Here is a 24,573-nt window from a genome sequence, read left to right as displayed (position 1 = left end):
ATACAATATGTAACTAATGCATTAACACTTGTAGCAAGTACTGTATGTAAAACATATAGTACTATCTGTAGAACAATGCAATACAATTACTAATGTATGTCAGCAATGTAAGAAATATCTACATAGTATTGTATTTAATAATACCCATTACAAAACATTCAATAAATATTTTCTTCGCAATCTTTTACAAACCCAATTTTACCCAAATGGTGGTTTAAATATATAGCCTGCATGTACAGTATACAGTAGCATACGTGAAGCAGTCTGTGGTCTATGTACTAGTCTGTGTAGTGTGCTGGTGCTCTAGTGACAGATGAACCACTCTGACAGCAGGATCAAACCACGTCAAACAACAGATGAACAGATTTGACCATGTAAGCGTTTAGACAGATCAGATGTGACATATATGATCAAGAAAACATTTGTTTTGCATTTAGACAATGATACCAACACACATACATTACCCACACATGCATGCATGCATGCATGTGTGCGCACACAGTTTGTGTTTGGTATAAATACTGACTCACTGATTTCTTACTGTCTTTCATTAGAGTCCACATCCAGCAAACTTTACACCATTTACACAGGTGCTGGACAACAATATTTACAATGTAAAGAAGGGAAGTCCATACGCACACTGCAATGACCGAAGCTCCCAGGATTCAGGAAAGTAACAACAACGTTGACAACGTTTCAACCCAACATGGGTCTTCATCAGGTCTCCCTCACTGTCGTTCATTCTCTACCCGCTCTCGTTTATTCTCCCTCTCTCTATCACTTCTCTCAATCCTTCTCTGTCTCTCCCTGATAGATAGATTTCTCCAGTCCGTCGTGCACAGCTGTATATTCCAGGTGAGCTGTGTAGAAACGGCTGCTGTACTTACTGCTGTTTCTGACATACTGCAGGTAATCTGGAGTCCCTGGACAGATGACATTGTCAGCTAACAACACAGAGCCAGCAGACAGAAGACCACATGTCTAGAATGAGAGGAGATAGACAAATATATTACTAAATACATTTTGTTGAAGCCAGATCGATGGCACTGACACACTGGCATAGAATTATCAACCACAAAAATCGAATTCCTATATTTAAGTTTGTTGGTCGTAGTGGGTGAAACAGCTCAGAGATGCAAGAACAGTGTTTGCAAAACAAAATACTTTAGTATTTATGGATAATACATGAGCAAATGTGTGTACGACGGTAACCAACAGTAAACAACACATGGTATAATTATCAGCTAAGTCAGTTTAAAAACACATACATTACTCACTGTAGTATGAAAATATTGAAATTCAATTGTACACAATTCCCTGATCCAATACATGCTTTTTGTGCACCACTGCTCTAGAGTCCTCACACTGCAGAGCTGCTTCAGTTGGTTGTCTACTGTAGCTGGTTCAAAATAATGCTGTGATGGATCACAGTGTGAAAACCTTTTTTTGCCCCTTGCTTTTTGGTTTGTGCACGTACATCTTATTGTGAGCTACATCTAAAAGCCGTCTCAACAGGGACTCCTCACCGGTCATCAAATTATTGGCTCAGGAATGTAACAAAAAAACAAAAAAAATGTCAAGGCTTCTTCATGGGGTGTGTAATTGATATAAATCTATTTGGGTGGAGTACTCGTTTAAGCTGCAAGATGGACTATAAATGTTAAAGCTTGGGTCATGATCATTGTTAAGGTCAACCTGCGGCTATGGGTCTGGGTTTAGGGATCAGGGGTAGGAGTTATGCACAGTGTAGTACCTCCAGTAGTTTGAGGTCAGGGAGGTAGCGGTCTTTCCAGTGATCCAGGAAGACAAAGTCAAATGTTTGAATACCAAACATGGCAGTCATCCTGGGGATCAGGTCACCTGATGCTCCCTCCACTAAACACACCTGACAGCAACACAAACAAAAATAGTTTTTAATTAGATTAGATTCAACAATATAAAATATGTGATATTGTAATGGCTTCTGAAGTGAGGTTGTTCAATTTTGCATAGGGAAATGATTTACACAGGTGTGGTGTAAAATTATTTTGGAGAAAATAACAGTACAGTATCCTCTGTACCTTAATTTGCCAATGTATGAGAATTGAAGTGGGTCAGGCTGGATGTGGTATGCGAATTACAGGTTTAGTGGGTCAACGTGCCTGCCCGGTACTGTAGTTACAGTATTTGGATTTTGGGCTTGGATAACTGATCGTATACTACTGATTTGTAAAAGAGTGTTTTAAATGTAGAGGAGTTGGAGTCCTTCAGAACGTTTTGTCATCTTCACATTGACAACTTTCCTCCCCTAGCCCGTATCCCTGGAGATACGGCAGCGTGCCCTCCCATCCCATCCCAAGATGCAGCAGCTTGTCTGATATATGGCATTGACATAATGCAGTGTCTATGTACAGTATATGTATGTCTATGACACACCTGGAGAGGTTTGTATTGGGCAGCTCAACTGGATCTGAAGATCTGAAGATCACTGAAGATTCCTCCGGGGAGGAATCTTCAAATCCCCGCTATGAGGCTGGCCAAGCCAGACCTTCCAGCCATAACCAGTCTTCTAAGCACACTCCAGCCCCCTGACCTTGTCCTGAAGCCCGGCATGCTGGATGACCTGACGTGCCACCGAGGCACACTCAGGGTTCATCTCCATGGTGATGAGCCTGGTTCCTGGTGGTAACAGCTTGGCGATGCGGACTGTAGAATAGCCGCAGTATGTCCCCAGTTCTAAAGCTGTCGATGGATTGGTCTCCAGGACAACTGAATCCAAGATAGCACCTGTGGGTGTGCGTGCGTGTGTGCACGCGAGAGAGAACATCATGTTCATGTACAGCTGGCACAGAGATACAGTAGAGAACACATATGGGGTCTCCTTTATCCACAATACTGCTGCTAAACACAATCCTGCCAGTGTGTGTGTGTGCGTGTGCGTGCGTCCGTTAGAGAGACCTTTTTCATCTCCTACGTTCATGGCCCATTCACTGTTTGTACAGTAGTGATCCACAGCAGAGATGACACTGTCAGGATTTCCTTTGGTTGCATTTCTCTGCACAGCCTGAAGGATGCGCTGGAAATATAAAACCATAATGTGACGTTATTGTCTCACTGCAACCTGAACCGGCCTTGTCGCAGTTGTTGGTGTCAACAATTACAATCATACTCGCTTACACCAGGTGTGCATAAAGTATAATAACCGATTTTCTGTGAGACATACCCATTTGAAAATGTTCCATAAATCAGAAAATAAATCTTTACAATGTGGCACGAAGCGACACGTCGTGAGCTTGTAGGTGTAGCTATTTTCACTAGTATGCGTCCCAGGCAAACATCTAATCTCTCTTTTGGGTCACAGACTAAAGGGTTTTGGAACCACTGCTGTACATAATACAAACTTGCATGAAGATGTGGCGATGACATGGATTTCTAAACAAATTCTTTCAATGCAAAATGCTGCATTCAAGATCAGGAGAGTTCAGAAAAAAGAAAGGAGGGCATTTGCATTTCTTTCACCATAGTACATGCTGCATTCATGGTCTGGAGAGGGCAGTTGTTTTTACAGACAGGTAAAAGGGCAGGGGCTGAAGCCCCCTTTGATGAATATGTGTGCATGACATACAGTGCATACCTGGGGTCGAGTCTTTCGGGTCAGTACATCCAGAACCCGTTCGGTGATGCCAACATGCCACAACAGAGCACATTGTGCATTGGAGTGAACCAACCATCTGAACAGCCCGTAGAATCCAACACATACAACCACCAGTATCAGTGCCACCAACATTCTGGTCCCACTGGGAGAGAGAAAACTACATTAAACACACTCCTCTTTTATTTGGGAATGCTATTTTGACATTTGGTATGTGTGTGCGTTGCTAGAGGTATATACAGCCACAGTTGAGTACAATACTGAATTATTCAGATTAAGTCATTTTTTCCCCTGCTGTTATTGTTGCCTCAAGTGTAGCAGCTGGAATAAGCCCAGAGGCAATGATAGGGTGCAGCAAAAGCTGTTTATTCACCAACACCAAAGAATACAAAAGATGGCAAAAATGACAAAATCTCCTAAAACAAGAGACACGTGCGTGATGTCCAGCTCTGTTCCCCAGAGGGGTTTGCAACACTACACGCGATTTGTTTTTGTTAGGGTACCGCACAGTACGTTCATATTATTTACTACACATCAAATTATTTGTGAGAGCAACAGGTTTCAGGATTAAGTTTTGCCATACAGACACCATGTACATTTATTGCACATTACTCCATAGGATTCTGTTAGTTAGCTAGTCTTACCTTATAGCGAGAAGAGAAAGGAGAGAGCTGCTTCACTGCTTTTCCTTCTCATGAAGAGCTCAACACAGCAAAACATATCTTTCTTTCTCTCCCTAGTCCCTCCCTCTAATGCTCTGTCTCACATTCTTTTGTCGCTCTCTCTCTCTCTCTCTCTCTCTCTCTCTCTCTCTCAATGTCCCCATTCAGGGCTCCCTCTGAGAGCTGGCAGTGCTATATAAATAAACATGCCTTTCCTTCCACTTTTATTTCTATTTCAGTAAATGAGAATGTTTTGCCATTAACGTTGGCTAATACTTGTATTTTGGAGGACTAATGCGCATCACTACACACACACGTTTGTTTTGTTAGAAACACTAGGTTAGTTTACATTGCTATACGTTATTTGATTAGCAGCCTAGGTGCCCGGACCACTAGGCCGGCTCGGGGGCCAATGGTTTGTTAGGCAAGCATGTCTTACTACACATACTGTAGGTCGGTTTACATTACTACACAGCACAGGATGTGGAAAGATAGGAAAGTTAGATAGGAAATGTGTAAAGCAATTAGTGTTTTACACATACAATATTTTTGTCAGATAAATAGGCAGGTTTACATTACTAGGCCTACATAATATTTGTATTTGTTATACACAAGGTATGTTTACAACTTCACATGATTATGTGTTTAAGACACTAGGTGCATGTACAACACTACACAGGATTCTTTCTCCCCATCTCTCTCTCCCTCTCGCGCTTTTGTTTGGCCTGGCTTGGTCTGCTTTAGATACATCCCTGTTGTTGACATAGGGTTTGGAATACGGTACATTTGAAGCAGTAAGGCCAGTTTAGTCTGGGTAGTTTGGTTGAGATAGGCTTTGAAAGAATGTTTATTTATGTGTGTGTGCACGTGTGCATGTGTGCGTGCGTGTGTGTGTGTGTGTGTGTGTGTGTGTGTGTGTGTGTGTGTGTGTGTGTGTGTGTGCAATGCACAAGCCTGACATTCAGAACAGCTGTAGGCTACTGAGGCAGACCTGCCATCAGAAATATCCATCACTCACACACACACACACACACACACACACACACACACACACACACACACACACACACACACACACACACACACACACACACACACACACACACACACACACACCAGCAGGGGAAGGCTCTCTCTGTTGCTGCACTTAGTGCACTATATAGCAACATTGGATGGTCTGTTCAGCAGGGAGTGGAACTAACTGGAAGGGACGGGTCCAAAGGGATAGCATGTTTCTCCACACATGTTATTCCCTCTCGGTGAAGCTCCACACTGTCAGCTAAAAGAAGCTGACAGCGTATCCTAGGATACCCTCTGCAAACCATGATCCATTGATTGATTGAATACTTAAAAGATGATATTTACAGGCAGTACAATGAGTTAAAATTACATGCCAAATGGATGACACAAAATGCCAGAGGCTTGTTTCCATTGTGGTCCATTAAACATTCAACACTCAAGCAACTGGACAACACAACAGATCTACAAAAACAACTATACAACAATACTAAGGAAGGGTGTAATAGGGGCCATCCAAGTTCTGGAGCTGGCAGGAAAAACGAATTACACTTCTTTAGGTTAAAAATGTAAATGTATTCCTTTTCAGGAATAACAATAACCCAACAGCGTCATCTGGTGGCCAGAGAAGTAAAGTATCCTGTTTAGTAGTCTCCACTCTCAGAGTCCAATCCATCAGACAACAATGACTGATGTTCTCAATTGTAACAATGAATATGGTTTCTAATTCTAACGTGTGCTGGTTCTTTATTCCCCCGACCCTATTTTTTACACAAACATGCACATGCTGACAGGGTTAATTTCGCGTAGGTCGTCGACGTCGTAGCCATCTTTCCCTACCCTTCCTCCCTTCGGCTTCGATAATGGTACGGTCCGTGTCCTCCCATCTGACAGCTTACAGCAGAGAGAGAGAGAGAGAGAGGCGAGCACTGTATTATTTACCTTCATCCACAAACGCACAACCTGCACGTCTTCTTCAACAGACTGGAGAGAGCGTATCGCAGCAGTAGAGACTAGGCTAGGCTACAACAAGACAAGTATACAAAGCTATACCAACGACGAATCGGTTCATGCAGTAGCTGCTGCAATCCGTTCTGATCTGTTTGCACCGATGATGAGCTCCATGGGGACCGACAGACAGAGATAGACAGACAGACTGACTGACTGACAGCGCGCGGTCATGGCTGAAGACTTCTGGGACTAAAAGATTACATACAACACCACGCTATAAAGACAATCCCCATCCGGTGAGTGAACTACAACAGCCTGTACAGTGCGATGATGAATACGTGTGTGCCATTAATTTAATAACCACTTCATACGCCGTAACGCCGTTATAACTGGCCATAATATCTTCTTACTGATCGAGTGGCATTATGTTGAAGCTCTGTAACGTACGTCTTGCAATGTCCAAATTAAACTGCAGATACGTGTGTTGTGTCCGTTGCCGACAATTAAGCCAGCAGCCTGCTGGTTTAGCAGCATTTGGACTTGTATTATTTATGCCCCTTTACCTGTATGCTTAGCTTATTGCTACCGGTTAACGCGTATTGTGGACACTGATTGGCTGGCAAACTATATAGCTAATCCTTATTGTAGATGTATTGATTGGTTAGCTTGCCAGCTAATTGTTACAATACACTCACTGGTTGGCTAACAAACGAGTTTAAAGTTACTGTGGACCCATGGTGATTCTACAAAATTATACATGGGTGGCATGAATTATGTTATGTACCATAATAATATATTATATTTTGTTTGGTAATTACGTAGGCTATATATAACATTTTCCACTGATGGTTATTTTTTATACAAGCCAGATGGTACTGAAAAGGTCAATTTATGTGATAATACCAATGATAATACATTCCTATTTCCTATTTGAAATTTCCATGAATTAGACCTACTGGTATTGGATATGAGGCTGTTTATTCTGTTGATTCGGACACACTGGACACAAGGGACAATATGCAACAATGGAATCTTCAGGGGTATGAATGCTATGCAGAGTAACAATTGGAGTCAATAGAGCCAAAGAATCTCATAGGCCGAGTGTGTGGGTCAGAAAGGCTACACACAACGACACAAGTTCATTAAAATACAGACAGAATTCCAGTTAAGTTAATGCAGTAAACTTTCCATGCTTTCCAACTAGTTTGCGCTTCCTGTGTCTATTTTCTCTCAACCAGCAGACAGGGACGAGGGAGACAGAGAGCAACAGCTATTCCTTATAATAGCTCATTCATTTTGATGCAGCTTTTGGCTGTATCATTTCAGCAAATGATAGGCATGCTGCATGATAAAAGTTGACCGTTTGATTTGTATACAGTTCATATACAGTAGGACTGTCACTGCTGTACAGGTTAGACTACTTATTTAATGTATGTATATAGGCTATATTTTCAAGGAACTGTCCATGGTGCTGAATACGTCACACACTAAGCTGAAGTGTACACACACACAGGGGTGAAAAACTTGCTCAATGATCTGTAAAGTGTTAGGGTTCATATGGGCAATTGTGCTAACTAGTTGGGTGATTGCTTGTTAAAAAAAGTAAATCTGAACATGCTACCGAGCCAAAAAAAAAGCTACATATAAGTGGGTGATGTGTACTCATTCTGCACATATCATCCAAGATCTAGATCTTGTTCTGCTCATGTACATGGCCTTCACAATAGAAGTTACTGAAAACCAATCTGGGAACCCTTTGGCAAAAAAGTGGAAAAAATATCTTTTCCCCCTGCTGGTTGCTGAATCTGTCTTGAGAGATTACTGAAAACTGGCATGAGAAATTGAGTACAGCTGCCCCCATGTCTCAACCAACCCACTACAGTAGATCCTTTTTTAAATTGTTTTAAATGTTCAACTTCATACTTTAGTGGGGAGCATTATGCCACAGCCAGTTGGTGCATTACTCTGCATCCGCATCAAATCCGACTCCTGTCATGACTCCCCTCTCTCTGCTCTTGGTTTCCCATCTCTAAATAAAGCATAAAATGCCAAAAATGTACATGTAGAAAGCACCTACTGTATGGTTGACAGAAATAGCATCACCATGACAACACCAGAGGCAGAAACTAATATAAGCTCAGTAGCACAGATTACCATTTGCTTTCATTTAAAACGGCAAAGTGATATACGCGAGTGCTTCTCAAATTATCTTTTATAGGAATAGTGTGTGTACTATCCATTGTACTATATGTCTGACACAGAAATGACCAGAATGTAATCAAAGAATGATTACCTGTACAGGTGCGCTGACACCCCCAATGGAGAGTATGAGGAAGATCAAACGCCAGCTGTCAGGCACCGCAGAGAGGGGTGGGGCAGGGGTTTGGGACAGGACCATCGGCGAAACAGCCAACCAAGATGTAACATCACACAGCGACACCGGTAACTACATAATACACACACATACACATTTTAACTCATTCACCATTGATTCATTGTTTTATTTCTTTGATTGGGTTTGCTTTTTTTTAAGCCAAATTCCAATACTCGAATTTCTCGCTTCCTCTGTCATCTGTCCTCCAGCATGGCGGTGTTACGGTGAAATTGGTGACCTGCCGAGATATGTGACCATCTTGTGGACTTCACAGAACTTACATGGTCTTTAAATGCGTGGCCTAACTTGGTTGAACTCTGCTAATAAACAAACTGCAATGATTTACATTCGGACACTTATGTGATGTTTACACGATTGTCAATTTTGGCAGGTCACCAATTGCACCGTAACACCGCCATGCTAGAGTGACGGAGTGTGCGTGAGAAAGACGAGTGAGCAGAAATTGGATTACTAGAATTCAGCTTTAGGATTCTTCATCCTCTCACCTTTGTCTCTCTTTTTTCTCCTTTCTCAAGAGGTGGAGTCAGGAAGTGTTTTAGGTCGAGGAAGTTCTCTCCACTCTGTCCTCCAGTCATACAGTTCCTCCCTGAGGAGACCCAGACGCTTGGGTAGAAGTCTGAGCTCCTTCCTCCACCACAGACTAGGTACTACTACTGTATACTGTACTACTTCTATAGAGTGTCTGAGTGGGTAGAGAGGCCTCCTGGGAATTGGAAGGTCAGTGGTTCACCCCCTGTTCCACCTGGTATATGTGTTGAAGTATCCCTGAGCAGTCACTTAAGTCCTAGCCTCGGGACCGCAGGCGTTTTGTTTTCAAAGGAACAAAAAGCCTGGGTGAGCGAAGCAGGAAAAGAGGCATAGGAGTGGGAGTGAACCTTGTATTTCGCTGAGTGCAGAGGGGCGTCACTCCAAATTTGGTGACGTCAATATTCTCCACTGCGTTCTACTGGGGAGGGGAGGGGAGGGGAGAGGAGTGGGGGAGCGGGGAGGGGAGGCCAGCTCATACTGTAGGTTGGTGAACTGCGCTCGTTCGTTCCACCCCTCTATGCCCAGAAAAGCTCTCTTTCAGGTTACTTAACCCCTAACAGCTCCATACAGACGCTGTATTAATGCTGCCCACTGCTATAGGATTTTCAAATGGATAAATTAAACTAGAGCCCTATGAAAAAAAGCCCTCTTATTTTTGTATTCTTTTACCCATTTCTGCAATTACCCTGTGTGGGTTGACCAATAGTTTGTCAATGCCAGTAACTGACTGCCTGCCTGCCTTCACATGAAATGCACATGAGCGACAATCCCACTGCAAACAGCCAGTGATGTGCTGGTATCCCATTTCCTCATTTTACTTTCTCAGCAAAAACATATTGTATGATCTCGTTATCCCACAGCCAGCGATGCGCAGTCATTTCAGATTTGACTGGACAAAGACGTAGGCTTCTCTGATGCTGGTCTTTGTTTTTGCTGGTAGAGCTGTGATACAGTATATTGCTATACTATATTGATACTGTGATATCATCTGTACCGTAGCATCATGAAGTAGCTTAAATGTGGCCTTTTCCTGTTCTTAAAGCCTGGATTATAGTAAATTGATTATATTTTCTGGGTTAGGGTGATGTGTTAAACACAATTTTCTCATATCTACATTATGAATGATGATAGTATAGTATTAGTAATGATGAAGTATTGTTACTTGTAAACCAGTAGTCATCCCCAAAATATCGTCACATTGTCGATATTGAGATTTTATTGTGATGTTTGATTATGTCCACTAAGTGTATGTATCCTTTGTGTGTGTGTGTAGAGATTGTCCATGAAGATGTTAAAATGCGTTCTGATGGGGAGAGTGATCAGAACTCAGATGACCACAGTCCTGTTAGACTCCGCCTCCGCAACAAGAATACTGAGGTACACACACACACACACACACACACACACACACACACACACACACACACACACACACACACACGGAAACTGTACTAGTAAAAGTACAGTTTCTTAGGTACAATTAGGTATTTATACTTAACTTTACTTGAGTATTTCCAATACTTTTACTTCTTCTCCACTACATCTCGGTTGCAAATACTGTACTTTTACTTCACTACATGTAGTTACTAGGTCAGTTAAAATGTATGATCTATATTGTGTGTGTGTGTGTGTGTGTGTGTGTGTGTGTGTGTGTGTGTGTGTGTGTGTGTGTGTGTGTGTGTGTGTGTGTGTGTGTGTGTGTGTGTGTGTGTGTGTGTGTGTGTGTGTGTGTGTGTGTTTTCAGGACATTAACAAGCGTCTATCATTACCAGCTGATATCAGACTCCCTGATGGCTACCTGGAGAAGTTTAACCTGAAAGAACAACCTCTTAGTAGAAGACTACGGCGGGTTTCACTGGTATCTACAGTACTTTACTCTGCTGTATATCCATTCAAATCAAATTAATCTATTCTTAAACATAAACCACATCACCGGAAGTAAAACACTGGAACTTACATTAAACCAAGTTCAACAGACGCATGGCAAACACACAGCAAACACATAGGCCTGCTGTGCATGTGTTTTAAGAAAAAGGGACAATGGGAATCCTGGGCCATTTTTGAAACTAGCTCCTCACCACTCGCCCTATACACTTCCACTCGGTTTGAGCATAGATATATAAATAATAGAGACGCAATGCAATGCAAGTGGATGGGAGGGGAATTCCGGTGCCGTCTCTATTATTTATATATCTATGCTCAAACCAAGTGGAAGTGTCTAGGGCGAGTGGCGAGGAGCTAGTTTCAAAAAGGGGGCAGGCCTGTTTGTAGTGGGAGGAAGTGAGAGGTACCACAGGTACCCCTGAACCATTGTGGAGTCTCCTTGTGGAGCGGAGGGGAAGTGAACACACTATGCTGTATTCTACATACGCTACTTACTTGTCATTACTTTAGCATTACATGTCCCACACTTCAATGAGCCAATCTTGTGATGATCTGGAGATCATCTGATACAATCTGTATTTGACCATCTCTAGCATTTAACTGTCAAAACAAAAGTCGAAACTGCCCAATGCTGTTTGCTAGTTCCTGTTGGCTAGTTCTTGTTGCATGAACTTTAATATACCCGCCTACAGCAGCTACTACCGGAGAAAAAAACAAGATAATCATACCTTTTGTCTTTCTGCCTGTCTGTGTCTTATTGTCTGTCTTCTTTCTGCCTGTCTGTGTCTTATTGTCTGTCTTCCGCAGTCAGAGATTGGTTTTGGGAAACTGGAGACTTATGTTAAGCTGGACAAACTGGGAGAGGTATATGACTGTTACTTCTGAACCTACACGTCTGACTCCTTACACTGACACCTGACCTTTAAACCTTAGAGTTTTACTTGCATAATCTTGTAGTTTTATCATTAACTCTCACTCTGTCTGTCTATCTCTCTAGGGGACTTATGCTACGGTTTATAAGGGAAAGAGTAAACTGACAGACAACCTTGTTGCTCTGAAGGAAATCCGATTGGAACATGAGGAGGGAGCACCCTGCACTGCCATCAGAGAAGGTTCCTACCTTCCACCTTGCCTACTACTACATAGCTCTTACTGTATTAGACACTGATGAAAGTGCCCACATTCTTTACTAAAAGTATCAATACCTCAGTGTTAATACCACTATTGAAAGCAAAAGTCAAAATGTACCTAGGTGAAAGGGTATACAAATATACTTGTCTTTCCTTTTAGTGTCACTGCTGAAGGATTTAAAACATGCCAACATTGTCACGCTACATGACATCATCCACACAGAGAAGACTCTTACACTGGTGTTTGAATATCTGGTGAGACAGACACACACACACACACCCACACTCTCTCTCTCACACTCTCTCTCTCTCACACACACACACACACACACACACACACACACACACACACACACACACACACACACACACACACACACACACACACACAATGCATGTCCACAGATAAAGGCCTTAACTCCTGTCACCCAAAGAAGTATGTTGGATCAGTGGATCTCCAAAGATATAAATCCCCATATAATGGATCCCTGTCTCCCTGGTGATTCATAGTCCTCCTCACTCATAGACCTCCAAGTATATGCTAGTATATGATAATGGGAACTGCAGGTGCAAGTATCCTAACAACGGCCACAATGAATGAACAATGGGTACAACGAGAATTGCCTAACTGAATTGGGCATCGGCCTGGCAATAATAACAGCCTAGACATTCATTTATTTACTTTACTAAGTGTGTGTGTGTGTGTGTGTGTGTGTGTGTGTGTGTGTGTGTGTGTGTGTGTGTGTGTGTGTGTGTGTGTGTGTGTGTGTGTGTGTGTGTGTGTGTGTGTGTGTGTGTGTGTGTGTGTGTGTGTGTGTGTGTGTGTGTGTGTGTGTGTGTGTGTGTGTGTGTGTGTGTGTGTGTGTGTGTGTGTGTGGCAGGACAAGGATTTGAAGCAGTACTTGGATGACTGTGGAAACTGCATCCATGTCAACAATGTAAAGGTAAAATAACGTTTATTATTCTTCAATACAGGAACATCCTTTGTCTCTTAGTTAAAGTACCACTTCAACACTTTTCAACCTTCATATAATCTTCATATAATTGGTCTTCACTATTTTCATGATAAAATAAAATAAAAAGGGCTGTGGGCACTGGGCAGTTCAGAAACATCATCGTTAGGCAGATTTATTTTAAACAAGATTGTTTTTTTGTTTTGTTTTTTTAGATTTGTATTATTGTGAGAATGATGGCTTCCATTATCACGTTGCAACTTTTCAGGAATAGAAAGCCTGCAGTTTCTATTAGCTTGGATTCCCCATCGAGGATGTCACTGGTGGACGGGTTTCTGAACTGCCCACAGCCCTCCCATGAGACACAGAAAAGATATTGTGGCATTTTATCATGAACATTAGTGAGGACCAATTGTATGAAGATAGGTTGAAAAGTGGTGAAGTGGTCCTTTTAAGTTCAAGTTATAGAAAAGAGAACTATAAACTAAAGTGTTGTGAGGACAGAACAACTGCCAACCATAGGGTAACGTTGTGTGAAGATATACATTATAAACCGTTTATTTATTAAAGACTTAATTCACTTGGAACTGAATTGGTCAATTAACATTGACTTTCTTTTTCCTCTCTGCAGCTGTTTCTGTTCCAGTTACTGCGAGGTTTAAAATTTTGCCACAATCGAAAGATTCTTCACAGAGACTTAAAGCCACAAAACCTCTTGATCAATGACAAGGGAGAACTGAAACTAGCTGACTTCGGTAAACAGAGTGCATGTGAGATGGGAGATAAAGCTCACAGAACTGGAATTGATACATTTTACTGCCATACAACTATCTGTTTTATAATGTTTCCTAATGAACTAGAAGTAGAATTGACACATTTACTGCCATATAGTTGCCATATCAACTCCCTACTTGAATTCTAGAATGCCTATTTAGGGGCATTCAGGCATAACATTCAGTGAAAATAGTAGATGTAGTAGTAGTTTTCGGCAAAGATGTTTAATGTAGACCGAAAACGAAAACAGGAGGAGGCTAGCATAGAGCCCTGGGAATCCTGGGGTTTAAGTGGATAAGAATGATTTTATGCTCTACTATTACAACAGACAGACAGACAGACAGTGGAAATCTATTTATATCCACATTTAGTAGATTTCACGGTTGACTGAACGTTGTTTGTGTCAGGTTTGGCGAGAGCAAAATCCATTCCAACTAAAACGTTCTCTAACGAAGTAGTGACGTTATGGTACCGTCCCCCTGATGTGTTGCTGGGGACTACCGACTACTCTACACACATAGATATGTGGTGAGTACTATGAATACTACTAATACTGCTGCTGGCTATACTGACATGTGTTAGCGCTACTACCATTAGTAGTAAAGATTTATTTATTCATCGCACTGCCCACAACAATGTTTGATAGGTTATTGTAATCGGCTATGTGTGTGTGTGTTCCTGTGAACAAAAGGACTCGACAATGAATGCAAAGATTTTCATGAAACTTTGGCAGTAGGCTGCGGCTGGCTGCCCCAAAGATATGATTAACTTACGAGTCGAATAGGTCGAGGACATTACTACGGTCAAAGTCAAAATCAAGAACAGATGGGTGGGTTTTCATGACATTTGGTGGGAATGATCTGTAGGGTACGATACTGTACATAAGCAAGTGAAAATGCAAATGCAGAAATGCTAGGGAACATTCTGTGGTACTGTGGAAAAGCTTGTCTTGCATTTCGTCTACAGGGGCGTGGGATGTATTTTCTATGAGATGTCGACAGGCAGACCACTGTTTCCAGGATCTACAGTGGAAGAAGAACTGCACTTTATCTTCAAACTACTGGGTACAATGCACACACGCACACACACACACACACACACACACACACACACACACTAGGACCAATGTTTCTGACTAATTCGTTCAATGGCCGTTTCAGACAGGGAGTGACAGACGCACCTTGCTAATTCATTTTCAATGAGAGGCGTGTTAGTCCGGCAGCCGACAGGCTTCTTTTGTTTAACCCATTCAGGCCTGACGTCGAAATAAAAAAAACGTTCGCTCTGAAAGAATATATATTCAAAGATTTGTGCCGCATTTTTACGATTTTTCAAAAATAGCAGACCTACAAGTTCATTGCGCGCCACTCGGTGGCGCGCTATGAGCTTGTAGATCTGCTATTTTTCAATAGCTAAAGTATAACATAATGCTTAGTTAAAACACCAAAAGGGGTTCCCGCCCAAAATGGGTTAAAAGCTATAATATGACACAGATGCGTCCTCAGGTCTAAATGGGTTAAAGTGGGAAATTTGGTATATAGTCTTTTTTTATTGGCCTAAAATATTGTCTATATACATACCGTACATTCATGAATCCACTTGCTGACCGGCTGTCACTATTGGGCAATTATTTTATAGGGGTTTCTTGTGACCCTACCATTAACATCCTATGGCAGGCAAAAATGTCAGACTTTCCTTTTGCTTTAAGTAGCATGTGACATGTCAAACTAGGGGGTATTCATGATTCTGAATCCATTCCAAGCATTAGTTTTGCACAAAATACACTCCTTGGGCTAAAAGCAGCCATAGCCACTTGCCCAAATGTGCCCAAAATGTGCTGACCTCATCACATTTGTCATGTCTATGGCCGTTTTTAGCCCAAGGAGTGTATTTTGTGCAAAACTAATGCTTGGAATGGATTCAGAATCATGAAAATCCCCTAGTTTGACATAAAGAAAAGGAAAGGATACTTAAAGAAAAGGAAAGTTTGACATTTTGCCTGCCATAGGATGTTAATGGTAGGGTCAAAAGAAACCCCTATAAAATAATTGCCCAATAGTGACAGCCGGCAGTCAGCAAGTGGATTCATGAATGTATGTATATAGACAATATTTTAGGCCAATAAAAAAGAAAAACAAAATACCAAATTTCCCACCTGTCCACCTCGGCTGCCGGACTGTGTTTATTTTGAACGTGTGTGGTGAAGTTGAGGAGCGTTGACGCAAGCGATCGCGGTACCATGCAATTGCTTGTTTGTGCATGCATCCGCAGGCGACTAGTCCTGGATGGTGATGAGCTTTTATTTTTTCACGCTACGTGTCCCGCGCCTCCTCGCAAACCTGATGCAGGCGAGAACGCCTGTGCGTCACTCACAAACGGCCTTAAGTTGAATGGAATGTTGCTGATCTAGGATCTTATCCTTGAATTTACTGGTGTGTGCGTGTGCGTGTGCGTGTGCGTGTGTGTGTGTGTGTGTGTGTGTGTGTGTGTGTGTGTGTGTGTACTGGCATATGTAGGAACTCCCACAGAGGACAGCTGGTCTGGTATCCGTCGTAATGAAGAGTTTCGGTCGTTCAACTTTCCTCGCTACTGCGCAGAGAGAATGATGGACCACACACCTCGGTACGTACACACACACACACACACACACACACACACACTTACTTAATCCTCTTCGTGTGGGACCTGTCTTGTGCTGCATGTTGTACCTCGTCCCATGTAAGGTTTATCTCCTTTAGCTCAGCTGTCACGGTTCGTCGACAGGTGGTTTTGGGTCGACCTCGAAAACTTTTCCCTACTCCACACTTCTTGTCCATCTCTCTAGCATGCACACACGCACGTACGTCACACACACGGATGAGGATGGGGAGGAGGAAGCAGAAAAAAAAGATAATATTGTCATATTGTGTCATGTGTGTGTGTGTGTGTGTGTGTGTGTGTGTGTGTGTGTGTGTGTGTGTGTGTGTGTGTGTGTGTCCAGGCTAGACAGTGAAGGTGTGGACCTCCTCTCCAAGTTACTGAAGGTATGTACCACCATCACTTCCTCACTCTACCGTCTGCTTTCTTTTTAATTAAACTTTGATTCACTAATTAAATAATCACAACCATAACGCTTAAGAAAAGGGAAGTGGAAAAACATTTGCTTTGATTTACAAATTATCTGCATGCAATATGAATCAAGGTACTGTAAAATAAATGCAGATTCTCTCACCTGAGAGATGCATTAAGCCGTACTTTGGTCTTTTTTCTGTTCTTAGTAGCCAAGTAGCCAATTATGTTTTACCCATTTTTCTCAGCAATTTAGTCGTTATGCCAATTAATTCCTCCCCACACACGTTTCTGTGTTGTCACTGCTGTTGTATCACACTGACTCACCTGCTAGTGAGGAGCCCCCACCGGGAGGACGTAGGACCACTCCTCCCAATCCTCCCACCCAACACTCCCTGCGTTCAGGTGCCGCCCCAGCCTTTAGGACTCCATGCAATGACCAATATCACCCTCCCCACCGGCTTCAAACCTTTTCATGTCAAGGACCCCCAAGGTCGAGGCGGGATCATGGCAGCACTGTGTATGCACTGTGCCCGCCTCTAGCTGCCGCTGATTGGCCAGGCCGTTTTGTGGCCGGGCATCAAGTCTGCCTGAGAGTTCCCAGATGGGAGCAGGAGGGGGGAACCCAGTGTACTCTCTGCTGCCCCATCTGGCGGAGTCAGGTTACCCGCGGACCCCCATTTGAAAAGATATGCCAGGGACCACCATAAGCGAAGATGTTTGGATCCCCAGCGCACACTATTTGGTCTTTACTAAAAAAAAGCTTATGATTTTTAACTAGGCAATTGTACTTGGTGTTTGTGTGTTCAGTTTGAAGGGAAGAAGAGATTGTCAGCAGAGGAGTCAATGAGTCATCAATACTTCAGCAACCTCGGAGATCAAATTGTAAAACTGCCTGACAGTAAGTCAGTGCGCGCGCACACACACACACACACACACACACACACACACACGCGCACACACACGCGCACACACATACACACATACACACATACACACACACACACACACAACTTCAGAAAGTCAACTCAAACAACAAATTGAAAGTTTTCTGAAATACTTCAAATATTTATATAGGAGAATATTTTTTTTGTATTTGGTTGTATATTATATGCATGCATTATATTAATATAAACTATTTCTTTGTGATTGTTGTGCTTTAGCGTCATCCATCTTCTGTTTGCCTAACATTCAACTGGAGAAAGAAACGACGACAGAACCTGGTAAATATCACACACATTATCATCATTGTTTTGCCCTTTTTTCTCCCAATTTAGTTGTTGAGGGGCGCTAGCTTTGAGGGTTTTTGTAAACACAAACATTGTCCTAACGCAAACATTGAATGCCATTGATAATGAATGGCCAGCTTTGAGCGTTTGTCCCAACACACACATTGAATGCCATTGACAATGAATGGCCAGATTTGAGTGTTTGTGTAAACACAAACATTGAAGACAAAGGTGAGGACGCAAATTGTGATTGGCCGGAATGAGATGATCTATGAATGATGTATGATGATGACAGTGCCCCTCACTTCACACGGGTGTGATTTGTATTATACCAATTAACACTTAACACTATGTCTTCCCCACTGGGAAGACATAGAGCCTCTGTCCTACTCCATCATTCCAGAACCATAAAACATTAACAGCTGCTCTCCCTATTTATATTTGAACACAATTAGCAGTACATTTTAGCTGCAATCACCAAATTACGGTAGCCAAGAAGGCACAGACAGAAACTTTGGAAATAGTGGAGTTGTGTTGGTTACAAAGTTGTGATTTGTAAGTGTGTGTACTGAAAAGGAATGGTGAATTACTGTGCAAATGACATGCACAGTATGGGTTAGTAAAGGACCGTAAATAGGCCTCAAGGTCTAAGAAGGTCTATGTCTGAGAGAAATAAAGAATAAAGTGTTGAAACCTTTAGTAACCATGTGTAATCTATTAAAGGTATAATGAGCAGGATGTTTCCCCTTGGAAAAATGTATAAAATGACCTTACTCAATCATTACGTATGGCCCCACTAGTATTTTGTCTGCAGACCCTGCCTTCTGCCTGTATTTAGTACTTTGAAGATTCTGTAAACATTTGTGTAAGCTTGCTACTCTACACCCCCCCCCCCCCCCCCCCTTCCTTTCTCTTTCTCTCTCTCTGTAGTCAAGAGTGTATCCAGTCTGCTCTGCTGAAAGGTTTAAGAAGATGATAAAGAAGAAAGGATGACAATGGGGAATTAAGGGATTATTCTTAATCCTTCAATAACTAAAAAGGATAAAATGTAGACATAGAAACCCTTTCATGGGTGTGGAAAAAGCAGTTGAACTTTTACTGCAATGTATGATGTGACACATAAATCAATCCAGATTAATCGATCAATATTTGACCTATAGATAGTTACTGTACTGTCAATTCCATTGAGCGTTACTCCCCTCTCCTCAGTTCCCAGTTGGCAACAACACTTTACTTTACTTTGACAGAAATGTTTATTTTCTTGTTTTGTCTGTTGGTTCAGAGAGCTACAGTGTGTATGGGGCATGCTGGGAATCATGTTCTTCCTGGGTCCTGTGGAGCCATGTCTATTTGATGTGATCTGTGTTGATTTAGAGGTACTGTACGGAAATGTCTGGTTTAGAGTTGGGGTATGTGTGGTTTAGAATTAGGGTATGTCTGGTTTAGAGTTAGGGTATGTCTGGTTTAGATTTAGGGTATGTTTGGGTTCGAGTTACTGTATGTTTGGTTTAGGGATACACTGTTTGGTTTCAAAATTGAGGCGTGTTTTTAGGGTATGTTGGATTTAGGGTTAGGCTGTTTGATTTATTGTTTATATTTGGTTTACTTTAGTTATGAGGTTCCTGGGACTCTTTTTAACGATGCAATAACAGCTCCTGTCTAAGGCAATAAGACCTTCCAAACAAACCTGTAGGTTTTGAGATGCATTGCTCAGAGGAAAATGGGCATGTCACCTACGAAGCACTCCACACAGGTTGTTGTTTCTGCAGTTATTTTTATATTAAGCTTTGATATTACAGTTTTTGTGACGAGCCAAAAACAACCATGTTCAATTCCTCTTCTAGGTGCAATTGCTCTTTAATAAAAAACCCTGCCCACCAACCTCACCTTTTTTCAAACCAAGTCAAACCATCTATTGATTTATGAGATGGATAGATAGATAATCTGTGAGGATTCTGATGGCTTCATTCTGAAATAATAATGAATTTTGTGTTGTTTGAAAACACATATTTCTTCAGGTGGTTTTAAGTTGATTACATATTACAGAATAATTCTATGTGTTGTTGGAGAGTGTTACCTTTAGAGACATGACTCTAATTGATTAAGCTGCTGTGAATAATTATATATTTATGTACTGTAGGCCTATGTGTGCATGTGGAAATCACATTGAATTATTTAAAGAAATAAAATGTACAAGCATTAGCTAGTATAGTTCACACAAATGACTCATCAACTACAGTATAATTTAGCAGAAGGCCTCACTGCTAATACGTATACAAATGAATAGGCATGAGTGGATTTAATTCACTGACAAGTCATGTGAAAACCCAAAGATGGAAACTATTTAGTCACGGCCGACCTCTAAATCCTTGACTCCGGTCAAAACTTTCCACTTCCTTACAGTGATCTACTCTTCTCTACATTTGATGGATTCTCTTATGGGTTTAACTCTTTGAATGTAATTTTACTATAAACACTTTATCTATTTAGTATTGTCCTGCCAGTTTTTAAATAGGTTCAGGGGTTATGTAAAGTTGTGCATGGGTTAGGATTATGGGTCATGGGTCAATTTTAGGGGCCAGGGTTCAATGTCGAGGGTAATTTCAGGTCTTGTCGATGTTGTTGGAGGTAACATATTGTTTCTCTCTTTCTTTCCATTTGCTTGAGAGGGGGAATGTCTTTGTAAACAATAACTGAATTACATTTTGACCAGATCTTGGATTATGTAATAATTTATGCATGCATGTTTATTGCTAGTCATACAGTTCTAAAAGTGTCTATTATTTGACAGTACTGCACAACTGCTATTACACTGGCACAGAAAATCTGTTTTCTGACTCTTTGATCTGGACGAATGCAAATCTGAGCCATCAAGTACAAAACTGTTTTGATCCGCAACAAAGTATCAACAGTAACACGCAAGTATACACGCAGTACTATTCCCACCACATGTCATTATGTTGAAACCGTGCCTTTCTAAATGAGGCTATCTATGTACTGTATGAGCAGGTCCATTGTGGACATTAGTATTACCTTCAGTGTCTACAGTCTCACGATCATTCTCACATTCACATCAGTACACTTTACCATTGAATGTCTACATGACAGCAGAATGCCAACAAAGACCCCAAATCAAACCCAACCTACATTTTCAGGTTATCAGCTCCAACCCTAACCCTTGTGCCACAAAGGGTCAAAAAACAAATTTTCTCCTTTTTGAATTAAACTGAAATGTGTTTCTGTTGCCATCATCCTTTTGCCACTGTTGAAATATACCAAAGTTCTCTGCATTGTATTGCATGGTAGAAAGGATTCTTCTCATGGTAGAAAGGATTCTTCTCATGGTAGAAAGGATTCTTCTGTATCTTACTTTTAAGTGGGGTATATATTTTCTATGCTGTTCTTTGAATATCCTACCATCTTCCAGAAAGCACTACTGTCCATGCTTGGAATACAAATCCAAGTACGAAAGTCGTCTTGAAAGACCATATATTATAAATGTTATAAAACAAAGTTATTTCAATGTATTGAAAACAAATACACAATAAAAGCTGTACATTTTTGATAACTTAGTTGGTTGTTTTTTTTCCCACTCCATTAACAAGCACAGATATGTTGCAGTGGTGTTGCCATGCCATTCATACCATATCGCAGTTGGTCCATGATGGAATTTAACATTCTACTGTATGTGCATGGTGGCTTACTGGCTGGTGCCATCGGAAAAAAATGAATTTCTACTCAATGATATTGAGATTTGAGGCCCAGCGGCCCTTAATGAGATTTTCCATGAGATATACTGTATACATGTTTTCACCACATTCCATTTGTTAGTTTGTTAGCAGAGTAACACTAGAGAATGGATAGGTGGATTTACCGGTACATCAAACCTGTCGGGAATGATCAGTATGCCCATTAACTTGATTAACATTCGGCTTATCAGAGGTCAGGGTCACAATCAAGGTCAAGGTCAAAATCACAGTCACACAGGAAATTGCATATGTAAAGGGAGGTATGCACTCTACTTTCTAATTTCTACAATTCAATTATCTAATCTAGTCCTGGAGTCTGAAAACTGAACCCCTGTTTGTAACTTTACCTTTTAAGACAGGAACCTATTTTAGTACAGTGTGTATATGTATAGTATGTGCACTGTCTGTACAGTATATACTTAGCAACATAATTTGTTTGTAATCTTTGGTCATTTTTGTAATTTGGACCTGGTGAGACGTTGTTTTGCCTAGTCCTTCCACGCGCCAGATTGATCTACCTCCCAGTCCTGGTAGAGTAGTTCCAGAGCAACGGATTGTGTGGCCCTGGTTTTTCCCTAATGGGACTGATCGAGGGTAGCTACTGGGACATAAGTCGGGACTTGATCACCCCGGCTGGGTCACCTGAGTGAGGGGTATGATGTTGCAAGACCCGAAACCCTGATGACCTTGGGATACATCACTGAGGATATGTCCCAGGTGCATCCATGCAATGTTTTCTCGTTCTTGAATAAATATTTGAATGTTTTCAGATCTTGGATCAGGATTTAGAAGGCCTTTTTAGAATCATAGTCCTAAATGGGTTAACACGCTAAAAGGGCTTGGGGCTTATTCATATAAATGTCTTAAATATTTTATCTAAGGATGAACTAGTACATTATAGTTAAGTCTGGGCCCTAAAAACATTATTTTTAGGCAGATTTTTTTGTTTTGTTTATTCTGAAACCCAGGTTATCCAAAGTGAATGACATATATATTGCTATATATATTGACATATAGATATATTGCTCTAGATGGACAGTGTTTAGGACCTTTAGAGTTGGCTCTACTACTGGAGGAGGAGGTAGAACATTGGATTAACTTAATTCCACTTGCTTTAAATAAAGCACTTTGAATTTCTGAAATGCCTGTTATTTTGTAGGCCTACTTTGTTTTACTTTTATGCTACTGTATGTTTACTGTAATCAGTGATCTTCCTGAATAAAAAAGAAATGAAAAAAGAAAGAATAAAGTATCCAATGTGAACTACGGTCCCCAGATCAGTCCAATAGAGGTGGGTAGTAGTAACCCACCTCTATTGGACCACCGCCAGCACCCACAGCGGGAATCAAACCCAGGACCTTCTAGCTGTGAGGCGGAGTTTTATTTTCTAAGAACAAAGTCCACCGACAACCAAACCTTGGACTGCTACTTTTCAACATGATCATAGAATCTGTACGATAATAGGACTTCAGTGGGAGAGGAGAAGAGATTCAGATATGTAGTAGTAGGCCTACTGTACGTGTACATGTGGGACTTACCTGTTTTACCCAGGGTAGTAGCTGGGCAAGTACTCATTTTCAGCAACCCCCTGCACATAGAAACAGACATACGTACACATTAAAACCTGGGAGCTGACAACCAGTCTTATACTGTTGACCACTAAGCAGCTCCACTGGAGCAATTTGGGGTTCAGTACCTTGCTTAAGGTGTTGGGGGAGTGATGACCATTCACTTCCTCACCCAGATTTTCTGCCGGTCCAGGGGGATCCTAACTTTTAGGCCAATGCTGCCCCAGGCATACCTGACATGTGCGTATAGGAATCGGGATGCATAATTTGTTGAATATTGTGCCATCCCTGATCTCAGCGACTATTTGGAGATAAAAATCAAGAATTCCCACTCACCTGCAAAGAGAGCAGTCTCATCGTGAATGTATCCTCAGAGCCTGGGTAGGAGGGCAGGCACGTTGATGTAGCTGTACAACAAAATAATCTTCCAAAGGGACACCAACTACAAGCAGTAAAATGTAAAATGCCAGCAGACCAAAGACAGCAATTAAAGTAAAAAAATAAAAAATCTTTTTAAGACCGACACAGAAACTTCCTCAAGGTGTCACAGTATCGCACGGAGACCATATCTCTCAGCAACACAACAAAAACTAAAAAAAAAACTTAAATAAAAAAGAAAATAGAGGGGAGAGCTGTTGTCATAGAAATGTATTTATTTAAAAACTTTGGGGTGAGGAATCCAAGTAGAGTAAGAGACAGGAAGATGCAACATAAACATAGTAAACCGATAAAACCCACGTTGTTTCTGTACATAATCTCACATAGATCATAAAACAGCAGAAAGATTTACAGTAATTGGTTTTAGAATTAATTCGTTTTAAATAATATAATTTGATGTAAATATGAAATATGAAATATTGTGATACATCTTGAAAATCTTCCCATTCACACCGATGCCCGACTCCTTCTCTTATGTAGACAGTAACAGTAATAGTTATAAAACAGAACAAAGTTTTAGTTTCAGGTACTTACACGTATATGAAACTCAGATTATTTGCAGTGGTATTATGGCAAGATGACCCAGCTAAAATGGTGCTGATGTACAGCCTGTGTG

At 41.3% G+C, this 24,573-nt stretch overlaps 3 protein-coding genes across 4 annotated transcripts in view; 1 reads left to right on the top strand and 2 right to left on the bottom strand.

Annotated features, from left to right (window-relative positions):
* The window catches only part of cables2b (Cdk5 and Abl enzyme substrate 2b), a 350,065-nt gene that overhangs the window by 31,692 nt on the left and 293,800 nt on the right, over window positions 1-24,573 (bottom strand). The gene's annotated exons all lie outside the window — the stretch shown is intronic.
* On the bottom strand, window positions 46-6,323 carry comta (catechol-O-methyltransferase a). 2 transcript variants are annotated; one of them, XM_079495440.1, is made up of 6 exons: window positions 6,253-6,323; window positions 3,614-3,776; window positions 2,938-3,055; window positions 2,573-2,766; window positions 1,754-1,885; window positions 46-981 (listed from the first exon to the last, which is right to left on the bottom strand). In XM_079495440.1, the coding sequence occupies exons 2-6, from the start codon at window positions 3,764-3,766 to the stop codon at window positions 787-789; spliced, it is 792 nt and encodes a 263-aa protein (XP_079351566.1). In that variant the 5' UTR covers window positions 3,767-3,776; window positions 6,253-6,323; the 3' UTR covers window positions 46-786. The 2 variants fall into 2 exon arrangements, with proteins under 2 accessions (XP_079351566.1, XP_079351565.1); XM_079495439.1 differs by lacking the exon at window positions 6,253-6,323 and adding an exon at window positions 4,276-4,317.
* On the top strand, window positions 6,196-21,774 carry cdk16 (cyclin dependent kinase 16). Its single transcript, XM_079495428.1, has 17 exons — window positions 6,196-6,557; window positions 8,563-8,703; window positions 9,172-9,300; window positions 10,458-10,561; window positions 10,929-11,042; window positions 11,876-11,932; window positions 12,066-12,180; window positions 12,359-12,453; window positions 13,080-13,142; window positions 13,783-13,906; window positions 14,333-14,453; window positions 14,892-14,989; window positions 16,442-16,547; window positions 16,906-16,948; window positions 17,784-17,874; window positions 18,137-18,196; window positions 19,133-21,774. Exons 2-17 carry the CDS (start codon window positions 8,580-8,582, stop codon window positions 19,159-19,161), a joined length of 1,473 nt encoding a protein of 490 aa, XP_079351554.1. The 5' UTR covers window positions 6,196-6,557; window positions 8,563-8,579; the 3' UTR covers window positions 19,162-21,774.

Source organism: Electrona antarctica (genome assembly GCF_951216825.1).
Source record: "Electrona antarctica genome assembly, chromosome: 2".
Lineage (NCBI taxonomy): Eukaryota > Metazoa > Chordata > Actinopteri > Myctophiformes > Myctophidae > Electrona > Electrona antarctica.
This window is presented reverse-complemented; position numbering and strand designations above follow the sequence as displayed.